Genomic DNA, 26001 nt, shown 5'->3' with positions numbered 1-26001 from the left:
GCATGAAAATTATCTTGTTTAAACATTCATGAAGAGCAAACATCCCCCAAGAGCACTGAAGACCGAAACCAGCTTTGTCCCTCTTGAGAGCCAGGCGCCCCTCTCTTTTGTCGCATTTAGAGCTCTGCATCGAATCCCCTCCAAAACCAAGGAGATGTGGAGGATTTTCTGCTTTGAGGATGTGATCACTTTTAGTGGGATGAGCTTTAAATTGCAGATTTGGAAGTGAAGTGCAAACCATTTGGCAAGGTCCAGCCCTATGGGTCTTGGGTGAATCTTGCTCCCCTGCAAGGAAACCAAGACCCTAACTGTTATATGTTCCAAACTTTGCTGGGAGTTTTTGTTCACCACATCCAAACATTCTCATTTATATGTTTTCCTTCCCCCGGATTGTTTGACACAGCAGCAATTAGTCATGCTCCATTGTCTGGGTTGACTAATTACTGATAGTTTTGACAGGCCCCATCAGAAAGGTTGCAGAGCCCCAGTGTAAGTTAGGATCCAAGCCACTGGCTGCAATGCTCCTCACTGTGCCAGAGTATGGAATGCGGTGCATCATTTCAGTCCTGGCAGCACCTCACTCTCAGCTGCACTCCCAAATTGGTCATAGCTGAGAGAACAGCATTGCTAGCATAGCTAGTTGGGGGAGGAGTGTGGGGAAGTTCATTACGGGGATGGTGGGGGGGGGGGGGTGGAGAAGTGTGGGGATGGGGAGGAGCTTGGGTGCGTCAGAGAGAAAAGACATCACTGGATAAGGTCCTGAGAAACTTGCTAAAATGGCCAGAGGGAGAAGAGAAAACTCTCCCCTCTGATAGATTCAAGTGTAGGTGAAGTCTAAGAGATTTGGGTCATTAATGGGAAAACAATTATGCTTATCTGCTTCCTGCCAATCTGTATCCATTGACAGAGCAGAAGTAATTATAGATACTGTAGACACACTGTGGCATTAAGTGTTTGAATTATACTGCTTAACAACACTTCCTGATAGAGTCCTCCAGGCGTGGCCAGAGCTGGCTTCAGCCAGCTGCTAACACTGTAGGGGTATGACAGTGTTGTCTGGGGAAGTTTCCCACATTTTCTTTCTCCCCCAAAATCTCCAGCAACAAAAAGGAAAAGAAGTTTGAGTTGAAACTCATTTGGTTTCTGTTGAATACTTAGCATGTCATTCACATAGCCGTCTTAGCAGAGGCAGCAGGCATATTTCATTTGAGCAAGTTTTTATAGTTTGACTCTTCGTAGGAGCCAAAAGCAGGGTCAGCACCGTAGATTAGAATCAATTCAGTGGAGGGAAAATAAACCTTTGGAATACATTTTACCTTCCCTGAGCACGTCGCAGGCATTAGCCATAATGGGAACCCTGTCTGCGCATGGAGAGCAAGCATCTACAGCTCAGGCCCCCGCCCATCTTCGCCCTGGTCTGTGCGGTCCCATGACCTTCACAGTGGGTGGGATGATTCTGGATTCATCATCTCCTAACTTTATGCTGCCGTGCACAGGACACACACACACACACACACACACACACGCACGCACACACGCAGTGTTCATTCCTTATGGATGGAGACAGGAGCTGCTGAAACATGGTCCACACTGATGAGATTGAGCCTTTCGGGGTATAAATGTGAACTGACTCTATTTGCCCTTGGTGGTGGCCATGCCATCTTCGCTAGGCTAACGCTGCCCAGCTTGCTAGTCTTCTCCAACCTCAGGGAGACAAGAGAGCCAAAGAGGGAGCCTCAGGACCTTTTTCCAGTTCTTTCAGTTCACTCTGTGTGGCCAGCAGAGCAACTTGTCAAATAAGCACAGGTGCATCAGGAAACCATTAAGCCAACCCATTAAAAGGGCACTGGATTCACTATGCAAAATGGCTCGCTTGCTGTTTCTATGGATTGTGTGCTCTGATGCATTTCAATTTCTTAATTTTAGGACAAGGATGAATGAGGTACTACAGGAGAGATAGTAAAGCACAGCCTTCCCCTCCTCTCAGCAGGATAAGTCCCTGAGGAGATGGCATCTTCAGTAGCTGATTTGTCTACCTTTGCTGCTGCAGTTCTTTTTTAACAAACACTCCAGATAAATATCGCCAGCTTTTACTAAGGGTATCTTGAATGGCTCTTTTGTATTTCTTACTTATCCCTCCCAGAGATCTCATTGGACTTGGAGGCCCAGCCTAGGACCACCTAGTAAGTAATCTCTGCAAGTGTCCCTCCTCACTTCTCTGGGTCAGGATAGGGGAAGATCCCCAGGGTCTTTCCCTGCTCTGAGTCTTCAAGAGCTCCGCTGGTGTGGGCTTCAGTGGGAATTGCACTGAGGCAATTGAAAATTGTGTGGGCAATCTGGAAAGTCATCTTGAAGGCAACTTTGCAATGTAAGTGGCTTCAGTTCTGGATTTAGCTGTTCTAAAGGTTGACAAAGTGAAGATGAGTTGTCATGATGTCAGCTCCTAAGATGTGGAGCTGGCCAGAGTGCTGAACCCAGTCTCTAGTCACCAAAGTCCTCAGACTTTACTGGCTGCACAGCTGATACATACATCACCCCCCTCCTCCCACTGCCAGTCAGCAACAGTACCCCCAGGACAGAGGCAGATAAGAGTGTGCAGACCAAAGCTCCACACTTATGACAACACACATGTAAACAGCTGGTGGAATTTGGGAGTTCATTGCATGTTAGTTCCCAGATCTATTAGAGTTATATTTACTTTAGGAGAGCTAGAGAATAGTTTAGAGGGAATTCACTGCCAATCAAATTAATATTAATAGTGTGAGTCTTGGAGCAAAGAAGATAGTTCTTCAGAATCTAATATGTATCTATGAAGAAAACGGCTCCTCAGTGTTACAAGGCTTAGAGTATGGGCTTTGAGGAGCCTTCTGAAATCAGGAATCACCAGTACCAGTTGGGAAAAGAACTCTACTTACAGTTTAAACCAAACTATCTGAGCTTCTCTGGTACCTAACTAAACACTTCCTCCCTACAATTCTGCCCCTTAACAATTTGTTTCTCTTAGGTTATATCAATCTGGCTCTTTCTTTTTTGTTGTGCAGTGTATTAATGATTCTCAAAATCTTCCAGTTTATCCAGAACTGAAACACCTGCTCCAGAGCCTTACCCCACATCAACTCACCAGCACTTACCTCCCCTCTCCCCACTCCAAAGACAAAGCCAAGGAGTGGTGCCTGTTGGAAAATCTTCCCTTATTCTGGGGAAGCAGGGGTGCCCCTGTCCCCCACCTGTCTACATTTTCTCCAGGAGCCAGTCTGCACAATTCATCTTTAGCCTGAGGTTCAGCTTCCCTATTAACATAGACACAACACTTCACTGAAGCTGAAGTATAAGAAATTTTCTGCTTGATGGGTTTTATGTCCCATTATTATTTTCCCCGTACATCACATGGCTCTCTGAGAGGCACAGGAAAATGTGTCTGGTGCAAGGCTTTAGGGAGGGTCCCCCACCACTTAAAAAGGAGAAGAAGGGAGAAACGGACTCATAAAGGAATTCATCCAAAGCTTCTTTCTCTGCCTTCCTAGGGGGTCGGGACTCCTAAGAGTTCTCTCCTGCTCTGGAAACTTCCTTTGCATCCACAAACTCAATTGCCAGCCTCCATCAGATGGCTGTTTCCCTTTTGTCCCGGTCTCTGTGGTGCTGCTACATGTCTACCCTCTCATCATGGTTGGGGAAGGACTGATAGGTTTCCCCTGTCTAGCCTGTCTGCTGGTCATTATTTATGGGATGAAACTAGAGGCAGGGAAAACATTGATTAGCTCAACATCTGGATGAATCAAAACAATTACTACCCAACTCCCCCAAACAACATCACAATCACAATGATTCAGTTCTTTTTTCCATCAGGTAGGGGAAGTCAGAATTGCACATTTGCACATGCAGACTATTCACAGCAATAAAGAAAAATGCGTTAAGTATATACAAGCTCCCAAGTGGGAAAATTTCAAGGGAAAGAAACCAAGGATAGGGGAAGACTGCCTCCATGGTAACAGTGGCAATGGGTAGTTTCCCCAGAAGTCTCTTTTTGGTCACATCTCTTAAAGTTAGAAGGCACCCCCCAAACTCCCATGCAAGATACATAATATGGTGCCAAACAAAAAGCATTTCCATGGAGAGGTGGAAGTAAAGCTCTCAGACTTCTGGGTTCCTGACGGTTGTAGGTACCTTGTTCCCGCCCAGTGCAAACGGTCCTAAAGTTCCCTAGTTGAACCCCAGAGGATTCTGGAGTATCTCTAGATAGAATTCAGAGTTCATGCCAAGGGCTAGGCTCCTCAGCAGTGGGCTTGCCCTGGCTCCCTAGCCATAGTGGGAGCAGCCACCAAAGCAGGTCAAATACCCACGGGAGAAGGGGGCACCAGCAAAGGAAACCATCAGGCACCTTCTCAGTGTTCATTCTCAGCACTTCTAGAAACAGCTGCTTGTGGTGGCCCAAACAAAGGTCCCCAAAGGCGAGATGGTGAGATGAGGGAGCAAGGTGAATAAGCAATGCAGGGATGTGAACAGTGTCCCTTATTGAGGAGGCAGTGGTGGGGAGGGGGTGGGGGTGAGCTAACTGGGGGCCTGCAGACTTGACTCACATTACCTAAGCTCTGTTTGGCTGAGGTTATATGAGCCTTTTTCAGAACCACCCCCTCTTGCAAGCCCGATCCCACTAATAAGCCATTGACCTTGAGTGCAAGTATGGGGCTGATTTGCTGCTCTGTCTTGGGGAACCCCAGGGGCCTAGTGGCTTAGCGGGAAGAAATCCTCCTCATTTTAGCAACATTTTTTTCTCTCCTGCCACAGTGATCAAATTAGTAGGCTGTTTCTCCACAGAGGAAATGTGGCCACGGGTCCCAGGAGGCACTGCCCATTGCTTGCCTGATGGGTCTGGGAAGGGAAAGCAGGGATGCATGTGTGCGTGTGTCCCCCCCTTCTCCAGCCTGGCAGGGTCTCTCCCCACCCCAGGATGGCCACCCAGTCAGCAACGAGACCGCAGGGAGGGCAGGGGCTGGGGGCTTAGCTGCAGGAGGCCTGGCAGGTGGCTGCATACACACTGCTGCCCACCGTGCCCCCGCTGCTTAGGCTGCTGGTGGGACACTTGAGGGGCTTCATGCTGCTGTCCCTCTGGATGTGCAAGTGCTTGAGCCGCCAGCGGTCCCAGCTCCTCCGAAACTCCATCTGGACCTTCCGTGGGAAAAGAAGGGAAACAAAAGTCATCATGCAAACCAACTGCCCACAAAATGGCCCCATTATTACATTAGCAGGGAAAGGAAAAAAATCCACTGCGTTATATTAAGAGACACAAGTCAAGGCCTTCGGGCACCTAAATTAATATCCCAATAAAATTGTTTATTGTTGTCTCCTATTTTCCGCCTTTCCTCGGGAGAGAGATGAGCTTGATGATCTAATTGGTCTCCTCCATCTCTAAACTCCATGACTCAGCTCAGTACCTTTCACAATCCATCACAGTATCATTTAGCGGAAGAGAACGAGAGCGAGAGAAATGCGGGAGACCGGAGACGGGAGGGAGAAGATGAGGAGGGGAAGAATTGGACTTCAGAGCAAAGCGGAGCCAAGATAGCCTGAGCTGGCCTGCCAGGATGGGCCTGGTATCCTGGGCAGTGTCACGGGGTCCAGGCTTGGGTGCAGGAGGGGGCAGAGCAGACACCACCTATGACCACCCTGCTGTGTGCCAGCTGGCTGCCTGGCTGAGCCATTGTGGAGACTGTGCTGACAGGTGGGATGGGGACACCCCAGGCTGACGGGGCCTCTGCTTGTGAAGGAGCACAGACGCCAATCTTGTCTCACAGCCCTTCACTGGGGAGGGTGGGGAGAGGGATGGTGAACAGAGGCACATCTGTGGGAAGCCACTTCAGGGACTGAAGCAGTTTCAAGGACAGTAGCAGGGAATGGGGTGGGACTGGGGCTTCTAAGAGTGCTGACACACGGTGCCCTTTCTGCCTCCGTCACCCTCAGCACTTTTCCTGAGCCTCTGCTATGGCCCCCATAATGACAACTGTCATTAAAAGCCACCATTTAGTGGCACCTGGGTGGCTCAGTCACTTAAGCATCTGACTCTTGGCTTTGGCTCAGGTCATAATCTCATGGTTCAGTCGTGAGTTTGAGCCCCAGTTGGGGCTCCACACGGAGCCTGCTTGAGATTCTCTCTCTCTCTCTCTCTCTCTCTCTGCCCGTCCCTTGCTTGCACTCCCTCTCTCTCTCAAAATAAATAAACTTAAAGAATAAAAAGCACCATCATTTCTTGGGCACTTACTACATGCTAAGCACTTTCCATTGATTTTAGTTAAGATTCTCAGCCACCCTGTGAAGTAGCTCCTGTTATTATTGCCTGCTTCAAGGTGAAGAAACTGAGGTGCAGAACATTTAATTGTTTCCCTCAGTCTCAGCCAGGGTCCACACCTAGGTCTGGACTGACCTCTAGGTTGGTTTCCTACGCACTGGCCTCCTGGCTTCCAGGACGCTCCCTGGCGTGCGTGTCTCCTCCCCCAGCTCAGCTGGGAACATCGCAAGGGCCAGAGCCACCCCTTCCTCACCTGAGTCCCCTGGAGCCTAGGACAGTGCTCAGCACACAGCAGGTCCTCTGTGCGTGCTTTGTAAATGCACTGAAGGAAAGAGCGAGTGACTGACTGAGCATCTGACATGGAGCTCCTTCTGCTACCAAGTTACTACAATGAAACAACAGAGATGAGGACGTGAATCTCAGACTCCCCTCCCAGCACTTAGAGCAGTGCACTTCCTCACACATGAAGTTTAGCCTCACTCCTGCCTCTGAGATCCTCCTGGCCAGGGCCCAGGTTCTGAAATTTGGGATGAATGCATTCAGCTCATTCACTTCTGTTTGCACTGGCGGGGAGAGGCAAAGTGACTGCCCCGTGTCGCATAATGGTGATCCAGGGACAACATTCAGGCTCCCAAGCCATGGCGAGAGGACACAAACCATGGCAAACCGCCCCTCTTCCCAGGCCTCTCCTCCCCTGAGCCCACTCTCCTGGAAGCTGATGGAGGACCGATGTCCAGGCCATCTTTTCTCTTCGGGTCACAAATACCTGGCATTGCCATGGCAACCTGGGGTCTGGAGAGCAGCTTTTGTGGACAGAGGTCTCAGCCCAGGAGCCGGGTGTGTTTTTATGGCCCAGTGATGATGATGTGTCATTCTTGTGCCTGGAGGAGCCAGGGCAGGAGGTATCTCTGAAGAACTGGGTGGAGCCCTTAAACAAGGCAAGTGTCCCAGCAAGTGACCCGGACCCCATAGCATAAGCCCAGGAGAGCCCGAGGGGAGAGGCCAGCTGGGGATCTGGTGATTCAGGGGTTGCTAGTTGCCAAGGGGCTGAGTGGGATATGTGCCCACCCCTCCCTCTGGGCCAGCCGTGGGCGCAGACGAAGTGGGGAGGTGATGAGTGATGGGCTTTGAGGAATGGAGTCAGGAGGAGACTCAGCCAGGGGCTGGGAGACTCTCCGCAGAAATGGTAGGGAAGCCTTGCAGGTGTGTGTGTTGGGGGCAAGCATGTGTTGCCAGCATGGCTTTGGGGAAGAGGAGGGAGAAGTGGGAAGTGGGAACCATGGGAGACCGAGAAGATGAGAAGGGGAGGGGGGCCTCACTCTCTCTAGCCTGCGTAGGGACACCTGCCATCCTGCCCCGTCCCTTGGACATGAAGCAGCAGAGCATAGGGCCAGGGAGCGCATCACCCCTCTGGCTGAGAACCATTCCTGAAGGGAATGCCACCCCGCATAGCTGTGTTCTTCATATCAGCATTTTCTTCAGGTTTTTAGGAAGTTCTTTGTGAGGGCTCAGATGTGGGGGAGAACCAAAGCTAGAATAGCCTGCTGTCCTCCACCCTCCTCTGCCCCCCAGTCCCCGTGGATCAAGGGCTTGTAGGACAAGGCGCCCCTGAGTGTTCTCTACAATGGCCTCCTCTCCTTCCCTGGCCGGCCCCACACGGAGCCTGGCCAGCCCTTTGAGACTGACCCATAGGAACAGCCAGAAGGCATTTATGGGCTACTGCCACGCTCCTTCCCAGCCTCCCCTTCCCAGCCCTTGCGTTAGTGGAGACCTTTCCCAGCTCCCCAGCTGTACTGTCTTTTAGCCGTTGAACTGGGCTCTTCATTTCATTTTGCTGAGCCTTAGTTTTCTCATCTGTAAAATGAGGAAAACACCTGCTATACAGAACTGACTTTAATAAAACATGTGGGCACCTTATACAAAGTAAACATTCAGGAAGTGTTTTCCTCCCATTAGGAGCTTCACATGCTCTAAGCATCACTATCGCCATTTTGCAGAAGAGGAAACAGGTTTCAAGTGGGCCTGTGACTTGCCCAAAGTCACACAGCTCATTAAGTGATGGGTCCTGGGTGGGAGCAGAGGCGGGATGCCAAAGCCCCATGTCCTGCATCTTTCCTGCTCTTTGAGTTATCTCACAGCATCCTGAAATACCAAGGTCCCCCTCCATGGCCACCCCTGTGGCCCCCACACCCACAGCGCAAGGAAAGCTAATGTCTTAATGCAGACTCTTAAGCTCTCTGAACTCGGGGACACCAGACTCAGTGACAGAAGCCACACAAAGGGCACCAGGGCCTTTGAGGAGCAGTGTTCATGGGTCATTGAGCCGCAGCCTCATTGATACAAACCCTCACCTGGGCCTGAATGGAGTCAACAGTCCTCAGTGTGCCCCCAGATTCTGGGGTGGGGGTTTTCCTACCTTCTCTTCCTTGTTAGGATTAATCCTCTTGTGGATACTTCCCTATGGTGTCACATCCGGTACTATTATTTGTTCCCCTATGGAGGAATGGGGGGCAGTGCTGTGGCATTTGTGACACCCAGTTTGATGTTGGGCTTGCTCCTGCTCTGCTCCAGCACAAAGCTGGGTGCCTGGGCCGAAGGGGCCTTCCCCAGGCACCAGAGGCACAGACATCCCTTCTGCCTGGGAGCTGACTGTCTCGGAGAGGGGAGGGCTATGGTCTGGAAGGCTCTGTAAGAGAGGGCGTGGGAGTCAGCAACAGCCCCCTTCCTCCACCCCTACAGCCTGAAAGCCACTGGAAACACACACCCTTTGGCCATTGGCGGGCTAGGGCTCTTGCCTGCACACACAGAGTGGGTGCTTTCCTCTTTCTGTTAGGATGCATTTGACTCCCAGCTCTGCTCTCCTTAGGCCAAACCTGGGGCATGTCTCCTACTCTCTCTGATCTTCAATGACCTCATGTGTGAAACATGGGAATGTTAAGACCATAGGGATTAGCAGGATTTTGGGCGGGGGGAGGGTGGAAGCAATGACGATTCAATAAGATAGTGAATATTAAAACCCTAAGGATGCGACTTGGGCATGTCTGTTGTTGAATCAACTTGTGATGGTCACTACCGCCTGTTCACTTAGGATCCCCTTAACACAAGGCTGGTTCTTCCTCAAGTTCATATGCATTAGGGTATGCCTGCACAAGTGTATGTATGTGAGTGATTTTGTGTGTGTCTGTGTGTGTGTGTGTGTGTGTGTGTGTGTGAGACAGTGAGAGAGAGAGAGACCCATGCATAGAAAACCATACACGGACAAGACACCTCCTCAGCTCTAGTGCCCAGTGGGATGGGTAGGGGGTTTCAGATGAAAAGATTGATGGGAGTCACCACTGACAACTTCAGAACAGCCAACAGTGGCAGCCCACAGGGTCCCCACACCCCTTCTCAGGCCTTACCTCATTGTTGACAAAGCAGTACAAGATGGCCACCATCAGCCCCTGGAAATAAGAGTCATGTTAGCAGACAGGAAGCGGGAGGGGGGCACCCTGGGCACCCTGTAGGTAACCTCTGAAGCTCCTTGGGGCCCCAGCCCCAATATCCACCTCTCAGACCAGGCAGCCCAGCAGACCCGGAGCTGGAGTGGTGGGTTCCTTCTCCTCTTCTTGTCAGAGGAACAAAAGCCCCTTTGCTCAGATACTGAGAGGCTCTTCAGCCACTCTCTCCTTGAGGAGGTCTGACCCAAGAAAGTACGTCACCTCTGATCGGGGGCCATTTTCTCCTGCCATGGCTCCATGTTCACTCAGCAGACTGAGCGTTCCCAAACTGTGATCTAAATGTGTGTGCACATACGTGTAAGGACACATGCATGGGCTTACATGCTTATGACCCTCCCATAAGCCTCTGGAGGGGCTGAGACCAGGATCTCATTTATCTACACTGCCCCCGCCCCCCACCCCTGCAGTGACATTCATACACCTTCACTGTCATCCATTGAGAGGTTGAGTTCCTGGCTTTGGAAACTACATGACCTGGAAAATCCTGTTTTAACATCTCTGAGCATCAGTTTCCTCCTTGGTAAAACCAGATGATCCTGCCCATCTCCTGGGATGCTCTGAGGATTAAATGCACACTGTGCAAAGCCCCTGGTGCCTGGTAACAAACAGCCTGGTAGATGGCAGTTGTGATGCCAGCCTGGATGTCCATGGTTACATCTGGGAAGGCTTCTTGTCCCATGTGCTTATAGAGAAGATGGGTTCTGGACACCCAGTCTAGCCCTGGCTCTACTCCAACCATAGCACTCTGGGTATGGTCCACTTTCCCCCCAGGCTGCAGGGCGCCCATCTGCATGGTGCAGGCTGGTCTCTGCCCCCTCCCACTCTGACACTTGGCAAGTGAGGCCCCCCAGCCATGAGGTCACCTGGAAGGAGGTGAAGGAGAGCTCTGTGAACAGCTTGATGAAGCGCAGTGTCCCCCGGGCATGTTCATCCATCACAAAGGCAAAGACGACTTCATGGGTCCCCAGCAGGGGGATGAGCGTCAGTGTGGACTTGGCAAGTCTGGGGGTGGGGTGAAGACATAGTTCTGGAACTCTCCCATGGTTGCTTCTCCCCTTTCTGTGCCCCAACCCCACACCTGAGTGACAGATACTCTCCCACCCAAAATATGCTGGGATGGACTGCCTGGTGGGGAGGAAGCAGAGGTCAAGACACCTACGAGCTGCCCAGGTCCAGGGCTAAGGGCAAGGCATGGGATCCTGGGCTGGGCCAGGTGGGAGAAGAAGGTCATGCAAGGTTCCAAGCTCAGAGCCCCAGGATCTCTGTTCTGGAAGCAAGGGCCATGGGTGCCTATGAAAGCCAGCTCAGGTACATCACCTGCACTTGATGTCCGTCTTGCACATGAGATTGGCTTTCAGTTTGGACACCACAATGCAGATGACCCGGACAAAGATGAGGAAGTTCACCTGCAGGGCAGATGGAAGAGGGTGGCTGGAGGCCCTCTCAAAACACCCCGACTCCAGGCCTTCCCCCAGCAACAACGGGCCTGCCAGAAAGGCCACTCCTGCCCCCACACCACCACTCACCCCAATAGCAAAGAGAATGGGGAGCCGGATAATGAGCCAATAATTCATGTTTGAGTTCCTGGTCCAGCAGCTGGAGAGGAAGGGAAATACACAGGTACCCAGTTGGACACACAGAGCCCCCAACTCACAGTGCAGGCAGAGGGGCACACAAACACATGTGGCCATACCAACTGACCCTCACAGAGCCACACAAACACTGCCACAAGGAGCTACCCAGTCCCACAGACTCATGCAGAGTCCTTCAAGCCCCACCACCCCCCACTCCTAAATACACGGTCACACAGAGAGAGACACACAGCTCTTTCATGAACCTACAGTCATGATGCCTAGCATCAGACACAAAATAGCAGAAACATTTCACAGTTGTTATAGAAAAACCACTGCATACCCCATGGACCCAGCACCACTTGTTATCACCCAGCCCTGGGGAGGGCTAGGCAAAGGGTACCAAGGAACTCAATTCATAAATTAAGCTCCTGATCCCTTGGTTTACCCTTCCAACAGGTGGTAGCCAGGGGCCAGGGAATCCCAGGGTGGGGGGTTGAGGATGGGGACCTCAGCACACCCACGCCAAGGAGCAGGACACTCACCCCTCATCCTCATAGAGGTACTTGACAATGCCCCAAGGGATAACAAACAGCAGGGGGACACCTAGAGGAGAGAGGGGAGAGAGGCTGGCAGGCCTGACCCACCACCACACACACCGGAGGACTCTCCTTACCCAGGCCTCTCCCACCTCCAGCCCCTCCCCTCGCCTGACTCCCAAACCACTTTCTAGCAGGTATGGAACTAGGCTGGTCTGGGAGCCTGAGGGAGCGGAGGCAGCAGGAACACCCCTGCCCCTACTACCCCCATCCCCGCCCAACTCCCCGGACTCTTCCTCAGAGAGAGGATCCTACCGCATTGTGGCTGCACCTGTCCTCACCAGCCCCCCCCCATCCCAGGCACACCGTGGGAGCTTGCCCCCGAGTCCAAGCTGAGACATGACGATGCAGACACCAGAGTAACAGAGGGAGAAGACCATGGAGTGGGGAGAACATGCTGGATGAGGTGGACCAGGCAAACCCCCTGATGACCATTTCCCCCTGCGAGGTTACGTGCCCATCTCAGTCAACTCCTTCAGGCTCTGGAAGCCCCTCCAGCTACCTGTTCTCTACCTGCACACACTGCAAGTGGCTGGGCAGAAGCCTGGAGTCAAGACAGGGGCCCTGTCCTTGACAGCAACAGCCTAACGGCACAGTGGCCCAAGGCAACAGCAGCTCCAATGTAACACTTTCCACTTGGCTGAGACTCAAATGGTGTGGCAGGCAGCCTCTAGGAAGGCCTCCCAGCGATCTCCACCTCCTGGTATCCACACCACCGTACAGCCTATGCTGTATCAGGATTGGTCTGTGTGACCAATAATGTATGCAGAAGTGATGGCAGGTCACTTCTGAGATTAGGTCATAAAAGACTGTTAGAAGGTTATAAAAGGCTTGTCTTGGGCTCTCTCAGTCTGATCACTTTCTCTGGGGGACACCAGGTGCCATGTCATGAGGGCACACTGATAGCCAGCGGAGGACCCTGTGGCAAGAAATGGAGGCCCCCAGCCCATAGGCAGCAAGGACCTGTGCTTCCTGACAACAACCTTGTGAGTGAGCTTGCAAGGGATTCTCCAACTGCACCGAGAAGACTTGCCGTGACAGCAGCCCTGGCCAACAGCATGACTACATCTCTGTTAGAGGCTTTGGGCCAGAGGTGTGCATCTAAGTCGAACCAGGTTCCTGCCCATAGAAACTGCAGTAGGAAATTGCTGCTTTAAGCAGAGAAGTTGTGGGGTCGTCTGTTCTGCAGCAATAGCTAACACATTCAGCTGGTCCCCAGTTCCTTGAGGGTACAGCTTCATTCAGTCTTAGAGCCTCAGTGCTTGGCTCACCCTGAGGGCTCAGTATGTTTGCTGACTTCAAATGGACTGCCTGTCCTCATGACAGATGATGAATGAGGAGCTCTGGAGGGTTCAGGTGGGACCAGAGAGCAGGGCTGCCAGCCCACGCCCATGCCAACCACCTTCAATGGCTTTCTGCACCAACTCTCCATGCCTGTCTCTATGGGTGCCCCTCTCATGGTTGTAGATACAGGCATTGGATATAGGTAAGACTGTGTGTATGAAGGTGTGTGGACACAGATGTGAGTGTGTGGTGGGGAGGGCCATGCACAGGCATGTGTGGCTTTAGGGGAAGGGTCTCTCCCAAGAGCATATTTGCAGGGCAGAGACCCATTAACAGTCTTTCCTGTCACCATGATCCATGTCCTCAGTAGCCATTCCCAAGCAGTTCGTATGCCAGGAGCTATGGTGCACGACAGTGCAGACAGGGATAGGGGAAGCCAAGAAGCTCACAGCTGGCCAGCATTCTTCATCAGGTACCTTTCTCCTTGGCCATTTGTTTTTACACAAACCAGATCTCTGAGCATCCATGATGCTTTAGCAAACAGGTCTTATGAGCCTGGACAAGGGATGGAGGGCTTCCAAAGGCCTCAGAATACAGCACGGAGCCTGCCACAGTGATGATGCTCGGAGAGCATGGAAGGAAGGATTGATGGGTGGTTCAACAGATCAGTGAGAAGGAAAACTGTCCTGGCAAGAACATGCCGATTCCCTGAGACACACACACATGTGGAAACCTCCTTCTTGGGCATTCCTAGTCATCTGCTGTTCTCTTCCCTGAAAGCTCCCTCCAGGATGGGGGAGCTCACTCATGTCATCAGCAAGACCTGGTGAACTTCACTCATTCGCCAACTTCTCCTTAACAAGGCCTTTTCTGCCACATGCAATCATTACACACCCCCTCACTCCCTGCTGGCTGGGTCTTTCTCCCTTTTAGAGAGTCAACAAGACAGTCTGGAGAAAAAAGCTCACATGAAGACACACAGAACTGGCCCTGAGAAGTAGTGATTCCTTCGTCCATCATTTGCCTGCCTCCCGTGCAGCCTCCCTGTGGTGGGTTAGGGGAGTACCAGCTGCCTGTGGATGATAGCAGAAGCTGACATGTCTTTTGGGACTCCCCAACTGTGTCAGAGTTATAATTTTAATTCTGCTTGCATGTGAAACTAAAAGTTGTTTCCAAGCATCCCAACATGGGCTAGGTCTCCCGGCCCTACAGAAGAGCTCTTTGGAAAGCTTTCTCTCTGTCCTCTGTCTTTGCCCCTCTGTCTCTCTCTGCACCTCCCCATCCTGATTCCTCGAGATAAGGGAGTTCTCACTGGGAAAAAAGGTCCCTCAAGTCCTACCCTGGTGCCCCTCAGGCTCTGAGTCCTGAACTGCGCATGCGGTGGTGGGAAAGGATGAACACCCCTTCTCCCTCCCCCATTTTCCATTCAGAAACCTTCAGGATGCCATGTGTCCCCACCAATCCTCCACCAACCACCCCCGCTCCTCTGCACACATCACATGGTCCCCTCTGATTGTTCCTGCCCTCAGGTCTCCATGGAGACAGGCACTAACAGTGTTGACGCTATTTCCCAGAATGGACGGACACAGTCCCCCACCTTAAGGACAGCCTTCCCAGAGCCCCTTCAATGACCTAACACTGCCCCACCCTCCATTAGCTGCAGGCCTCTCCAGCTGCCCACCACCTGGGTGACTGCCCTAGCCTGGGAGGGGAGGAAGGCAGAGCAGGGAGGGGTGGGCCCTGGGGGAGGAGAGGGAAGGGCCAGAGCAGGGAGCTGCACACAGAGGCCAGGCCCATCTGCCCACCTGCGCGGAGGCCTGAGCTTGCTCACCTTGGCCGTCAGGGGACTAAAGAGGCCAGAGAACTTCTCATGACAGGCAGCAGTGGCCCAGGGCCTAGGAGCCAGGAGGCCTCGTTCCAGTGCCTGCTCTGCCTGGAAGGCCCTGCCCCTCTGGGCCTCGGTGCCTTCAAGACACTGATCACCCCCGTTAGAGCTACTCTTCTACAACAGGGCCACAAAGAGACAGGTGGCCGAGGGACACTGACAAAAGGGAATGCAGTGTGATGACAGAGGCAGGGAGGCTGAGAAGGCCAGAGAAAGCACACAGCCAGGGGGCCAGACAACCTGTGGAGGCTTCCTGAGGAGGCGGGCTGGACCGAGGGCAGCCTTGCAAAGGATGGAGCCAGTATGGGAGGGGGACATCACACATGGCTGTGACTGAGGCGGGAGGTCCCCAGTGGTCAAAGTAACCTGAGGCAGGCAAAGGAAGGAATGACAGTGGTGAATGAATGAATGGCAAGCTTGAGGTGGAAGGCAGGCTCCTGTGGTGTGGGCGAGGACAAGGTCCGTTGTCTGGCTCCATCCCAGGGGGGCTCCCACAGGCCCTTCCAGAGTAAGCACCATTGCCTGTGTTTTCCCCGGAGTGGGGTGGGGATTGGGGAGCTTCTGGTGAGCATCTCAGCCTCTGTTCTCATCAGAATCCCATGCGGCGAGAGGCAGAAGCACAACCAGAAATGTTCCAGCAAAAAAAAAGACACAATAGTTCTCAGCAAACTTTTTTGGCTAGAACATTTCCAGCTGGGCTCCAGGCACATCCGCGGTCCACCCTTGCCTCAGCTGGCTTCTGGCTGAACAGCCGTGTCCTGCTGGGCTCTCTTCTAAGCCCTCCTCCTCCTCATCAGCTGACAGAGCCACAGCCCCTCAGCCCTCACCTGCCAACCCCCTACCTTGAGGCCCAGGACTCTCCACTTCCGTCAGGGCCTGGGTGCCAAAGATTGGGTGTGGGGCTCCATCCCCAGGGGTCTTAGGAGTAGAGGCATTTGAGGACAGTGCATGGCTGCCCACGGTGTATATGTGGGGTGTATCTGGCCAGATAGCGGGGAGGCCTCTGCTTCCATTAAGTGGGGAGGGTGATGCAGAGACAGGAGGGTAACCATAGCCCTCTGCAGTGAGTCCCTTGCCCAGGACAGAGTTATCCAGCGGGCCCTGCTCCTTGGCCTAGCAGTGTGTTCTGAGTACCAAGATGGCTTCCTGGGGTAGCCTGAGGGCAGTAGTTCCAAGATAGGTCAGGGTCCCCCACTTCCCATGCCACGGGTTGGGGCGGAGGAGCAAGTAAGATGAATGACAGTGGACCTTACCCCAGCCTATGCTCAGATAGAGCCTGAAGATGCGCTGCTCGGAGAAGACTGAGAAGGCCAGCAGCGTGTACAGGTACACACCCTCCACCAGGAGCCAGTAGTAATTGGCCGCCACGCAGTACTGCATGAGCAGGAACACCAGGCGGCAGCCCAGAGAATCCTGGGGGCAGAGGAAGGGTCCCCAGGGGACAACAGCTCTGCCTTCTGCCTCTCTTGACCCCCCCTCCCCATCCTGCCCAGGCTGCTATCCAACCACAGCAAATGCTGGTTGAGAGCCCTAACATCTTTTTGCCAGGGCCTGTGCCAAGAACTTGACCTGCTTGAGCTCATCGAATCACTGCCCTGGGTGGAAGAAGCTAATATTATCCTGATAAAGGTGAGAAAACTGAGGCTCAGAGACATTAAATGACTTGTCCCAGAACTATACAGCTAGTAAGTAGTAGAGCTGGGATTCAAGCCTGGATCTGTTTCCAAAGACCACTTCCTGTGTCAGAACTTCTTAAGGGCAGGGAGAGTGTCTACATCCTTACTAGGGGATCCCCAGGGTGGGCTGACTCTCCCATCAGACTGAGGGTTACCCCAGGGTAGACTGTCTCTCCCATCAGAATGGGGACTCCCTAAGGACCAGGTGTGGGCAGCTCTTGCCTTTCTTTGTGCCAGGCCTGGGTGGGGTTGGGGAAGCTGGTCTTCACCGACTGTCCATCCCTCCCCAGGCTCCTCAGAAGACACCACACACCTGGTAGGAGAGGAGCCCATCCCACTGGTGCTGCTGGGGGGCCGTGCTGTACATCCATTTGAGGACCGCGTCTCTGATGAAGACAGACAGTGCTCGGAGGATGAAGGATGCAAACAGGTTCAGGTGGATGTAGTTCCGGGTGCAGTGCAGGTGTCTGTGGGAGAAAGCAAGGCTCTTTCCTAGCAGGTGGCCTGCAGTTCTGCTCCACAACCACCCAGTTCTCAGGTAACATACACCTCAGGCATGTTTCTGCATCTGGGACTGAGCCTCTGTCTTTTCTTCCTCTGAAAATGCCCTTCTTCCTCATAACCTTGAAAATTCTTTGGGTCCAATGTAAGTCCTGCCTCTCCATGGAGCCTTCAGGTATGTGGTGACTGCCACCACCCACCCTTCATCCACACTATCTTTCTCTCTACAGCATCATCTTCTTTTCTACAAAGTCATGTGTAATGCAAGTGATTTATGTGTGAAGACCACTTTCCCCATTGGAGACTTTGCTTTGCTTCTTGAAGACAGGACCCACATCTCACATGCCTCAGAGGCAGACTAGGGCTAAGCACGTGGTAGGAATTCAAAAAAAATTAGGCACAATTTCAATATCCTTTCATGTAAAAATGCAGTGCAAACCGCAAATACAAGGGCATTTCTCAACCTGATAAGGGCTATTTACCTAAACCGGAACAAACATCATTCTTAACTGAGAAATTTTATAAGCATTTCCTTCAAAATCAGGAAAAGAAGGATTGTCTAGCCTTACAAAGCTATCATCATGTCTATTCACCACTGTAATACAGATCCTGGCCACTGTAAGAAGACAAAGGGGCAAAAATCCATATGTACTAGAGATAAAGGAATGAAATTGTCATTATTTGTAGATAGTAGAGTATCTTTATAGAGAACCCAAGATAATCTACACACAAATTATTAGAACTGATGGGAGAGTTCATTCATCATGCTGCTGATGTGTGTTTATATATATCAACAATAAACAAATAAAAAGCAAATTTTAAAGATTCATATATGATTTTTTAATTGACTACATAGAAATAAGTCTAACAGAAAATGGGCAAGATCTCTATGGAGAATCACATTCGCTTAAAATAGACAAGACTTAAAATTACACATTCATGGATAGAAAGACTCACTATTTTGAAGGTGAGTCTTCTCACCTTCAAAAGGAGAGAGTCAATTCTCTCCACATTAATTGATAAATTAATAAAAATAACTACAATAAAAACTCTAACAGTGTTGATGTTTTGTTTTCCTGGAACTCTCAAAACTTATAAAGAACCAAGGACCAAGCATAGTCCGGACCCTCCTGATGAACCACAAAGGAGACTGGGCACCTGGGTCGGTTAATCATCTGACTTCAGCTCAGGTCATGATCTCATGGTTCATGGGTTTGAGCCCCACATCGGGCCATGTGCTGACAGCTCAGAGCCCGGAGCCTGCTTCAGATTCTGTGTCTTTCTCTCTCTCTCTGCTCCTCCCCAACCCGTGCTCGGTCTCTCTCTCTCTCTCACTCTCAAAAATAAGTAAACATTAAAAACAATTTAAGAACCACATAGTAGAGGTCTTTACTATAGGGAAAGTTTTTAGTGAATTTATAGTAGTTAAGGCCCCATGGTATTGACAATCAGACAGATTTAGAAACCAATGGGCAAGAATACAAGTGACACACACCAACCCAGGCAAAGATAACTCTTGCTTCATGGCAGAGTAAGCCCTGCGAACCCAAGGGGGAAAGGATGAGCTGTTAGTAAATGGTATTGAACCAATTAATTATATATATAAATGGAAAAAATAAAATTAAATCTCTTATTTTCACCATAGACAAAAATTAATTACAGGTGGATTAAAGAACCATAAGGAATATGCTGCAAAACTTATGACCCTAAGATCAGGAAATATTTTCATTTTATTAAAAAAATTTTTTAATGCNCCATCGCGGGGCTCGAACCCACGAACCGCGAGATCATGACCTGAGCCGAAGTCGGACGCCTATCCGACTGAGCCACCCAGGTGCCCCAAGATTTTCATTTTATTAAAGATTTTTTTTCTTTTTTTTTTAGAGAGGAAGAGAGAGCACAAGAGTGGAGGAGAAGCGGAGGGAGAGAGAGAGAGAGAGAGAGAAAGCGAGAATCATAAGCAGGTTCCACACTTAGCATGGAACCTGGCACGAGGTTTGCATGACCCTGGGATCATGACCTTAGACCAAATCAAGAGTCAGATGCTCAACCAACTTAGCTACCCAGGCACCAAGCAAAGATTCCTTGAACAAGATCGTAAAGGAATTTGGTCTTTGGGAAAAAATGGATAATTTTTTTTATCAATTGGCAAAATTAATCTTTATCAATTGATAACATTTAGTGATAAACTTTATTAATAAAAATGGATACGTTGATATACTTCATTTCATTAAAAGGACTTCCAGGCATAAAAGCATCGTAAGGTGAGTGAAAAAAATCAACCAGACTAAAAGAGGATACATCCTAAATTAGGATCCCGGATATATAATGAATAGCCAAAGGAAAAAAGAAAAAGCCACATAAGCCAATAAAAAAGTAAGCAAAGGATAGGAATAAGCAATTCACAAAACAAAACACAAGAATGCTTGATCTCTCTAGGAATCAGGGATATGCAGATTAAAATCATGAGATATCTCACACCCTTCAGATTAGCAACAGTTAGGTGAAAATACTAAATATTGGTGAGGATATTAAGTAAAGGGAACTTTCATTTATTACTGCTAAGAGAGCAAACTGGTATGACCACTTTGAAGAGTAACTTCACAAAATAAATTTTCTTTCTATTTTTTTTACATTAAAAAATGTTTATTTATTCTTGAGAGAGAGAGAGAGAGACAGAGTACGAGTAGGAGAGGGGGAGAGAAAGGAGACACAGAATCTGAAACAGGCTCCAGGCTCTGAGCTAGCTGTCAGCACAGACCCTGACGCGGGGCTTGAACCCACGAACTGTGAGATCATGACCTGAGTCAAAGTCAGACACTTAACTGACTGAGCCACCCCTAATAAATTTTCAAAAGCACATGGCATTCAGACCAGGCAATTCTACTCAGAGGTACATGCCCCTGGAGAAATCCACAAGGGATCATAAGTAAGAATTTGCCTTGTAGCAAGGTTTGTAATTCAGAGAAGAAAAAAAAAAAAAAAAAGGAAACACCTCAGATGTCCATTAAAGTGATAAAAATAAATTGTAATATATTATACTATAGAGTCTGGAGTGACAGTTAATATAAAACAGAACTACCTGTATTAACGTAAATAAATCTCACAAAAACATGCCGGGCCAAAAATAACATTGCAAAAGAATATGTACAACATACCATTAAAATATGCAAAACCCACAGCTGTATATTTGTACAAATATTACAAATGTGGCAAAGGTATAGAGANCCTCTGGTTGGGTGGGGGGGGTGGGGGCAGGGCAGCGTGACTGTGTTGACTGTGTGGTAGGCGTTAGCTCTCAGGCTGGGCATTGAGTGCACCAGTGATCTGTATCAGCCATTGTATTTTCAGATCTCTGAAATACTTCACAATGAAAAGGGAGAATATTCACTGAGTGAAGGCATCTGTCAAACACTGACCGCGCCCAGCACTGACTGTGCCAGGTCCATGGAGGTGACAGGAAGCATGAGGCTTGTCCTGTTTCTGTGAGGCTGGTATCCTGAGGCTCCTGCACTCAGAATCGCTCCTGACCTTGAACCCATTCCCCCTGGCTTTTCCCCCACCCAGTGCAGAGGGAATGGGAAGACCATGGTCCTCTGAAAGGAATGGCTCATGGAGGTTAGACTTAAGGAAGACCTTTGCCAGGGGGCTGATAAGCTTCAAAGACGGCAGAATCTCTAAATCCTTGAGCTCTTACCTAAAGTCAAACTGAATTCCTAATTATTTAAGCTTCACATGTTCAACTGGAGGGGATGTCCTCTACGCCTACCACCCACGATGAAGGTCTGGGGATGTGGGCCGTGCATGTTTGTGTGGTGTTTGTTTTGTTCTGTTTTGCTGTATTCTGTGCACGCTCTCACAGAGTAGAGATTAGACCAGGCATCCGGTGCCATAGCCCGTGTTTTCAGCCTTGTATTCAGTGGACAGGCTCTCCGGAGATCTCTTAAGAACCTGTGGCACTGTCGCTTTAGTTTGGTGCTCCCTGGTCTACTGGGGACAGCATAGGGAGTTGGGATGAAACAGCCCCTCCGGGCCCCCAGGCCCCTTACCTGAAGCTCAGGAGGATGGCTGAGGCGATGACCAGAGCGGAGAAGGAGAGTGTGTAGCCCACCGTGTAGATGATGGAAAAGGACAGGAGCTGCTCCTCTGGGGAGCTCTGTGTGCACACAAGGGATACAGTGCACATGAGGCAGCCCACGCCCCCCTCTCCCACACCTGTCTTTCACATGGGACAGGGACAGAGGCGGGGTCCCAGGTCAGGCTGCACCAGGGACCCCAGAACTAAGAAAGAAAATAACCTATGGCAATGGTCCTTGGATTTCCAGGGCCTCGTCCCAAGGCCAGGGGATTGAAACACCTCCACCCAGCAAGCATGGTGTGCAAAGCCCCCAGAAGCAGGGGGATAGACAAGATGGCCACAGACCAGCCCACCAGATGCCCAGGGGCCCTGCTCCAGTGCAGCTGGGACCCGGTTACCCCTCACTGACTCGGAGACCCCATCTTCAACTCACTCTCTCCCCTCGCTTGGACTCCTCGCACTCTGACAGGTTCCTCCAGGGCAGGCTGGAGTTGTCCTGGCGCAGCCACAGGCCCTCGGCTGTGCAGAACCGGTACACGTGGCCCTGCAACACTGGGGCGGAGAGACATGGAGCGGAGCCCAACGCCACAGGCCCCTCATTCCTCCCTGCCCTGGGCCCCCCCTCCTCCCCAAGGACTGACCTCTTGGAGTCAGCAACACCTCTTACACACACACACACACACACACACACACACACACACACGCATTGCACGCATACATATTCAGGCCTTCCTCTCTTGCCATGTACCCATTTGGCCCAGGGACAGGAAAGGCAGTCACTAAGGGCCACCCAGCACCACCTTCAGCCTTTCCTCCTGGCCACCCTGGGATAGAGTTTGATGAAGCCATGTTTTTGAGATGAGTAACTCTAGCCCATTGCCATGTCCTGCCTCCAGCCTCAAATCACACTGCCTACAAGGTCTAGTGCTGACCACCAGTGGGCCTCAGCAGCTCCATAGCCACTGACCATGACTTCTAATTTTCAGGACTCAGCCCCTCCTCCCTCCAATACCTCACAGACAGAGCAAATCCTGGGAACAGATGGGCCCAGAGCTCCTGAGAGGAAGGAAGAGACACAGCCCTGCCTCAGGGAGCCCCAGTCTGAGGGAGAAGACACAGCCCTGCCCTAAGGGAGCCCCAGCCTGAAGGGGAGAGACAGCCCTGGCCTCAAGGAGCCCCAGTCTGAGGGGGAGACACAGCCTAGGGAGCCCCAGTCTAAGGGGAAGACACAGCCGTGCTCTCAGGGAGCCCCATCTGATGGAGGAGATATAGTCCTGCCTCAGGGAGCCCCAATCTGAGGGAGAGACACAGTCCTGCCTTCAGGAAGTCCTAATCTGACGGAAATGACACAGTCTTATCCTCAAAGATGGCATGATCTAAAAGGTATCCAATGTCGATGATAGAGGCACAGCCCTTGGAGACTCTCCATTCAAAGACGGGAGACTCACCTCCTCCCTTCGAGGAGCCCCTAGTGAGATGATGGGGATAGAGACTGCCCTTGGAGACCTCCTAGTCTGAGAGAAGGGAGAGACCCAGCCCCTGTCCTCAGAGAGCTCTCATTCTGAAGGAGGGAAGCACAGTTTCTGGCTTCAGGGAATCAAGACTCTCACAGGAAAAAACAGTCCTCAGAAAGTAATACCATAAATGTAAACCACAAGAGATCAAACACAGGCCCAACAGAGGTGGGGGTGGGACACTGTCTGTGCCCATTCACACAAATCAAGTCTGCCCTACCCTGTTGGCCCCCTACCCAGGGAGGTGGGTGGCTTGGGGTCCCCGGTCCCCTGTGAGGTCATGAGAAGGAATAAGGGGTTTACTTTTGCCCAGGAAGAAAGCCTCATTACTTTCCTAGAGGAGAATATAAGTCTGACCCCAGAGCCAGGAAACCAGAGACAAAAAGGGGGTTAGGGTTAGCACAGGAGGATTAAGGAGGGAAACTGGAACCAGGACAAAATGGAAAACATTAAAAACTTCTAAAGGACTACAAGATTTTAAAGACCAGTTATAGGCTGAAGGTGCAGTGGGAGGGAGGGGGGAAGGGAGAAGCACTGGAGGCCCTGGTCAGAAGTTTCCAGGTGGAGGAGTAGCAAGCGATACGTGTGCTGGGAAGAGGCTCATTAACCTGTATGCCTGATGATAAGGCAAAGGGAGGCAAACCGTAAGAGACTCTTAAATACAGAGAACAAACTGAGGCCCCACTTGCTGGAGGGGAAGTGAGGGGGATGGGTAAACGGGTGACGGCATTACGGAGGGCACTTGTTGGGATGAGCACTGGGTGTTGTATGTAAGTGATAAATCACTGGATTCTACTCCTGAAACCAAGACTACACTGTATGTTAACTAAGTTAAATTTAAATAAATTAATTAAAAAAACAACAACAACCATGTGCATGATGGGAGTGAGGCAAACCCCAGGGCCTGCCCTGGAAGGGCCCAGCAGGGACGCAGCCATCTAGGGCAGGGGTCTGTTCTACCTTTTACAAACCATCAGTCTGTCCACTGTTGTTATGTGTCAGGGCCTATAGGGCAGACCCTTGTCCTTCCGGACCCCTAACCCCCAGTCACCCAGTGCAGTGTCCCTTTTGACTCTTCTTTCTCCCCTTCTGTCATAAAGCCTGAACCAAGGCCCTCTTCAGGAGACAGAAGTATCTGGTAATACAGTAGGGTAAATCACCCGGCAGCGTCGTTGCTTCTAGAAGAACATTTTAAGAGACTTGACCTGGAAGGGAAACAAAAACTTGAAAATCTAATGGCAGGACTTCTGGCAGAGAGAAGCGCCTGAGTCCCAATACCCCTCAAAGGCATTTATGAACAAAATCAGGCCAAGACAAAGGCAGAGAAGGGGAGGCATGTGGTGTGATTTTAGCCACTGGGAGGGCTCCGCTCGAGCCCCCAGTGCCCCTCTTATCTGCCACGCACGGATGCCTGGAATTCTTCACCAGGGGTGGAGTATTCAGAGGGGCCAAACCAGTCTTCAGAGCAGTGATGGGGGTCTGGGCTGACCCCAGAGGGAGTGAGACTGATGTCGGGGTCTTCACTGCAGTCCATTTTGATGACAGCAAGGGAGGAAGAAGAGAATGCAGAGGGGCCATGGGAAGGGAGAAGACATGGTAATGGGGCACAAACCACTGAATTGCCCATTTATCCAGGACTTAGCCCACAGCAGTGCGACCTCAATAATACCCTAATAATACCACAGCTAGCATAGATGCACCCACAATTGCTGGTTCCCTCCCTACATGCACCTTACACAACCTCTCTGCAAGCTACACACACAGTATTGGTTTTCGAACACCTGCTATGCACTTGATGCCTTTGACCATCACAACCATATCGCAAGGTAGGCACAGTTAATCCCATTTTATGGATGAAGAAACTGAGCCTCTTAATGGCCAAGTGACTTGCCTAAGCTCATCCCTCCAGGAAGTAGCAGAGTCAGGATTCAAACCCCCAGCTCTTTGTATTCAGAGGTCAAAAGTTAACAGTGAAACTCACTGCTAACAGTCAACAATGGCCATGTGCCGTTTCTCTTCTGCCCTTCGGGGCTTGGGTTTGTTAACATTCAGCATCCTCCCAGTAGATCCTCTTGCCAGTGTGGATCCCCGGCAGCCTGCACTATTCCTGGGACCTCTGTTGAGGGCCAGCTGGGAAGATGGGGAGGTGGTAAATGCACAGATGTGTTACTGGCATTTGTGATACAGAATCAAGAGATCACTGCGTCCCCAACAAATTCAGGGAGCTTACAAGAGTGTGTCTGTCAATTATTCCTCATTAGCAGCCAGTATTAAAAGCCAAGGCTCATTCTTGGCCAGGCCTATGGTCCCCAGATGCCCATCTCAGCTGGAGGTAGGGAGGGTCCGGGCACAGCCCTGCTTATCAGCCCAGCTTTATCTGGCCCAGGAGCTGCTGGTAAATCACAGCCAGGGCCTTGGCTCTGGTCTTGTCAACACCAGGAGGCAGCCGGCCACATGCCAGGAGGCCCAGGGATATTTTATTAAGTCAGACCCTGGTGCTGGAAATAAAACCCCCAATTAAACACTTCCCCTCCCGGAAACTGCAGCGGCGTCTGTAATCAAGCTAACAGCCGCCCTTCCACGTGGATGCAGGCTCTCAGGGCTGTGGAGAGCTGCTCATGAATCCATTAGCTCCTGCACCCTGGCAACAACAGCGGCCAGCAAAGGACTACCGGGCCCCATCTGACAGACGGAGAAGCTAAGATTCGGAGACGGCAGTCACAGGCCCACCCCATCATGGTGGAGTGAGGGTCAAAGGCAGGGCTGGAACTGCAGGCATCAGCTTGGGGTGGGAGACAGCACGGGTACTGCATCAGTCATGACCCAGGAGAAGGGCTCAGGTTCTGAACTATACAGACCCAAGTTCAAATCCTGGTGCTACCCTCAACCAGCAATGGGGCCTGGGGCAGACCTTCTGGATCTCATTATCTGTGAAAAGGGAATGATAATGGCTTCCCAGGTCTGTGGTGTGAGGATTAGGAGATAAAGCACTGTGGTGCATAGTAGGCCTTCACGACATGGTCACACTGAAAGCCCTGCTGCTGCCTTCACCCCAATTTACCAAAAAAAAAAAAAAAAAAAAAGCCCCTCCTCCACTGAGCTGGGGGTGG

At 51.0% G+C, this 26001-nt stretch overlaps 1 protein-coding gene across 1 annotated transcript in view; it reads right to left on the bottom strand.

Moving 5' to 3' along the window:
* Positions 1 to 4955: 4955 nt before the first annotated feature.
* The window catches only part of GLP1R (glucagon like peptide 1 receptor), a 41981-nt gene continuing 20935 nt past the window's right edge, over positions 4956 to 26001 (bottom strand). The window contains exons 7-16 of the mRNA XM_077760785.1: positions 21811 to 21929; positions 21349 to 21455; positions 17112 to 17265; positions 16376 to 16535; positions 11900 to 11960; positions 11310 to 11379; positions 11101 to 11189; positions 10647 to 10785; positions 9685 to 9726; positions 4956 to 5166 (exon numbers count right to left, since the gene is read on the bottom strand). Of these exons, the coding sequence (XP_077616911.1) occupies positions 4999 to 5166; positions 9685 to 9726; positions 10647 to 10785; positions 11101 to 11189; positions 11310 to 11379; positions 11900 to 11960; positions 16376 to 16535; positions 17112 to 17265; positions 21349 to 21455; positions 21811 to 21929 (1109 nt within the window). The 3' untranslated portion in view covers positions 4956 to 4998. The remainder of the gene's footprint in view (positions 5167 to 9684; positions 9727 to 10646; positions 10786 to 11100; positions 11190 to 11309; positions 11380 to 11899; positions 11961 to 16375; positions 16536 to 17111; positions 17266 to 21348; positions 21456 to 21810; positions 21930 to 26001) is intronic.

Source organism: Crocuta crocuta, unplaced genomic scaffold, assembly GCF_008692635.1.
Source record: "Crocuta crocuta isolate KB4526 unplaced genomic scaffold, BGI_CrCroc_1.0 scaffold826, whole genome shotgun sequence".
Lineage (NCBI taxonomy): Eukaryota > Metazoa > Chordata > Mammalia > Carnivora > Hyaenidae > Crocuta > Crocuta crocuta.
This window is presented reverse-complemented; position numbering and strand designations above follow the sequence as displayed.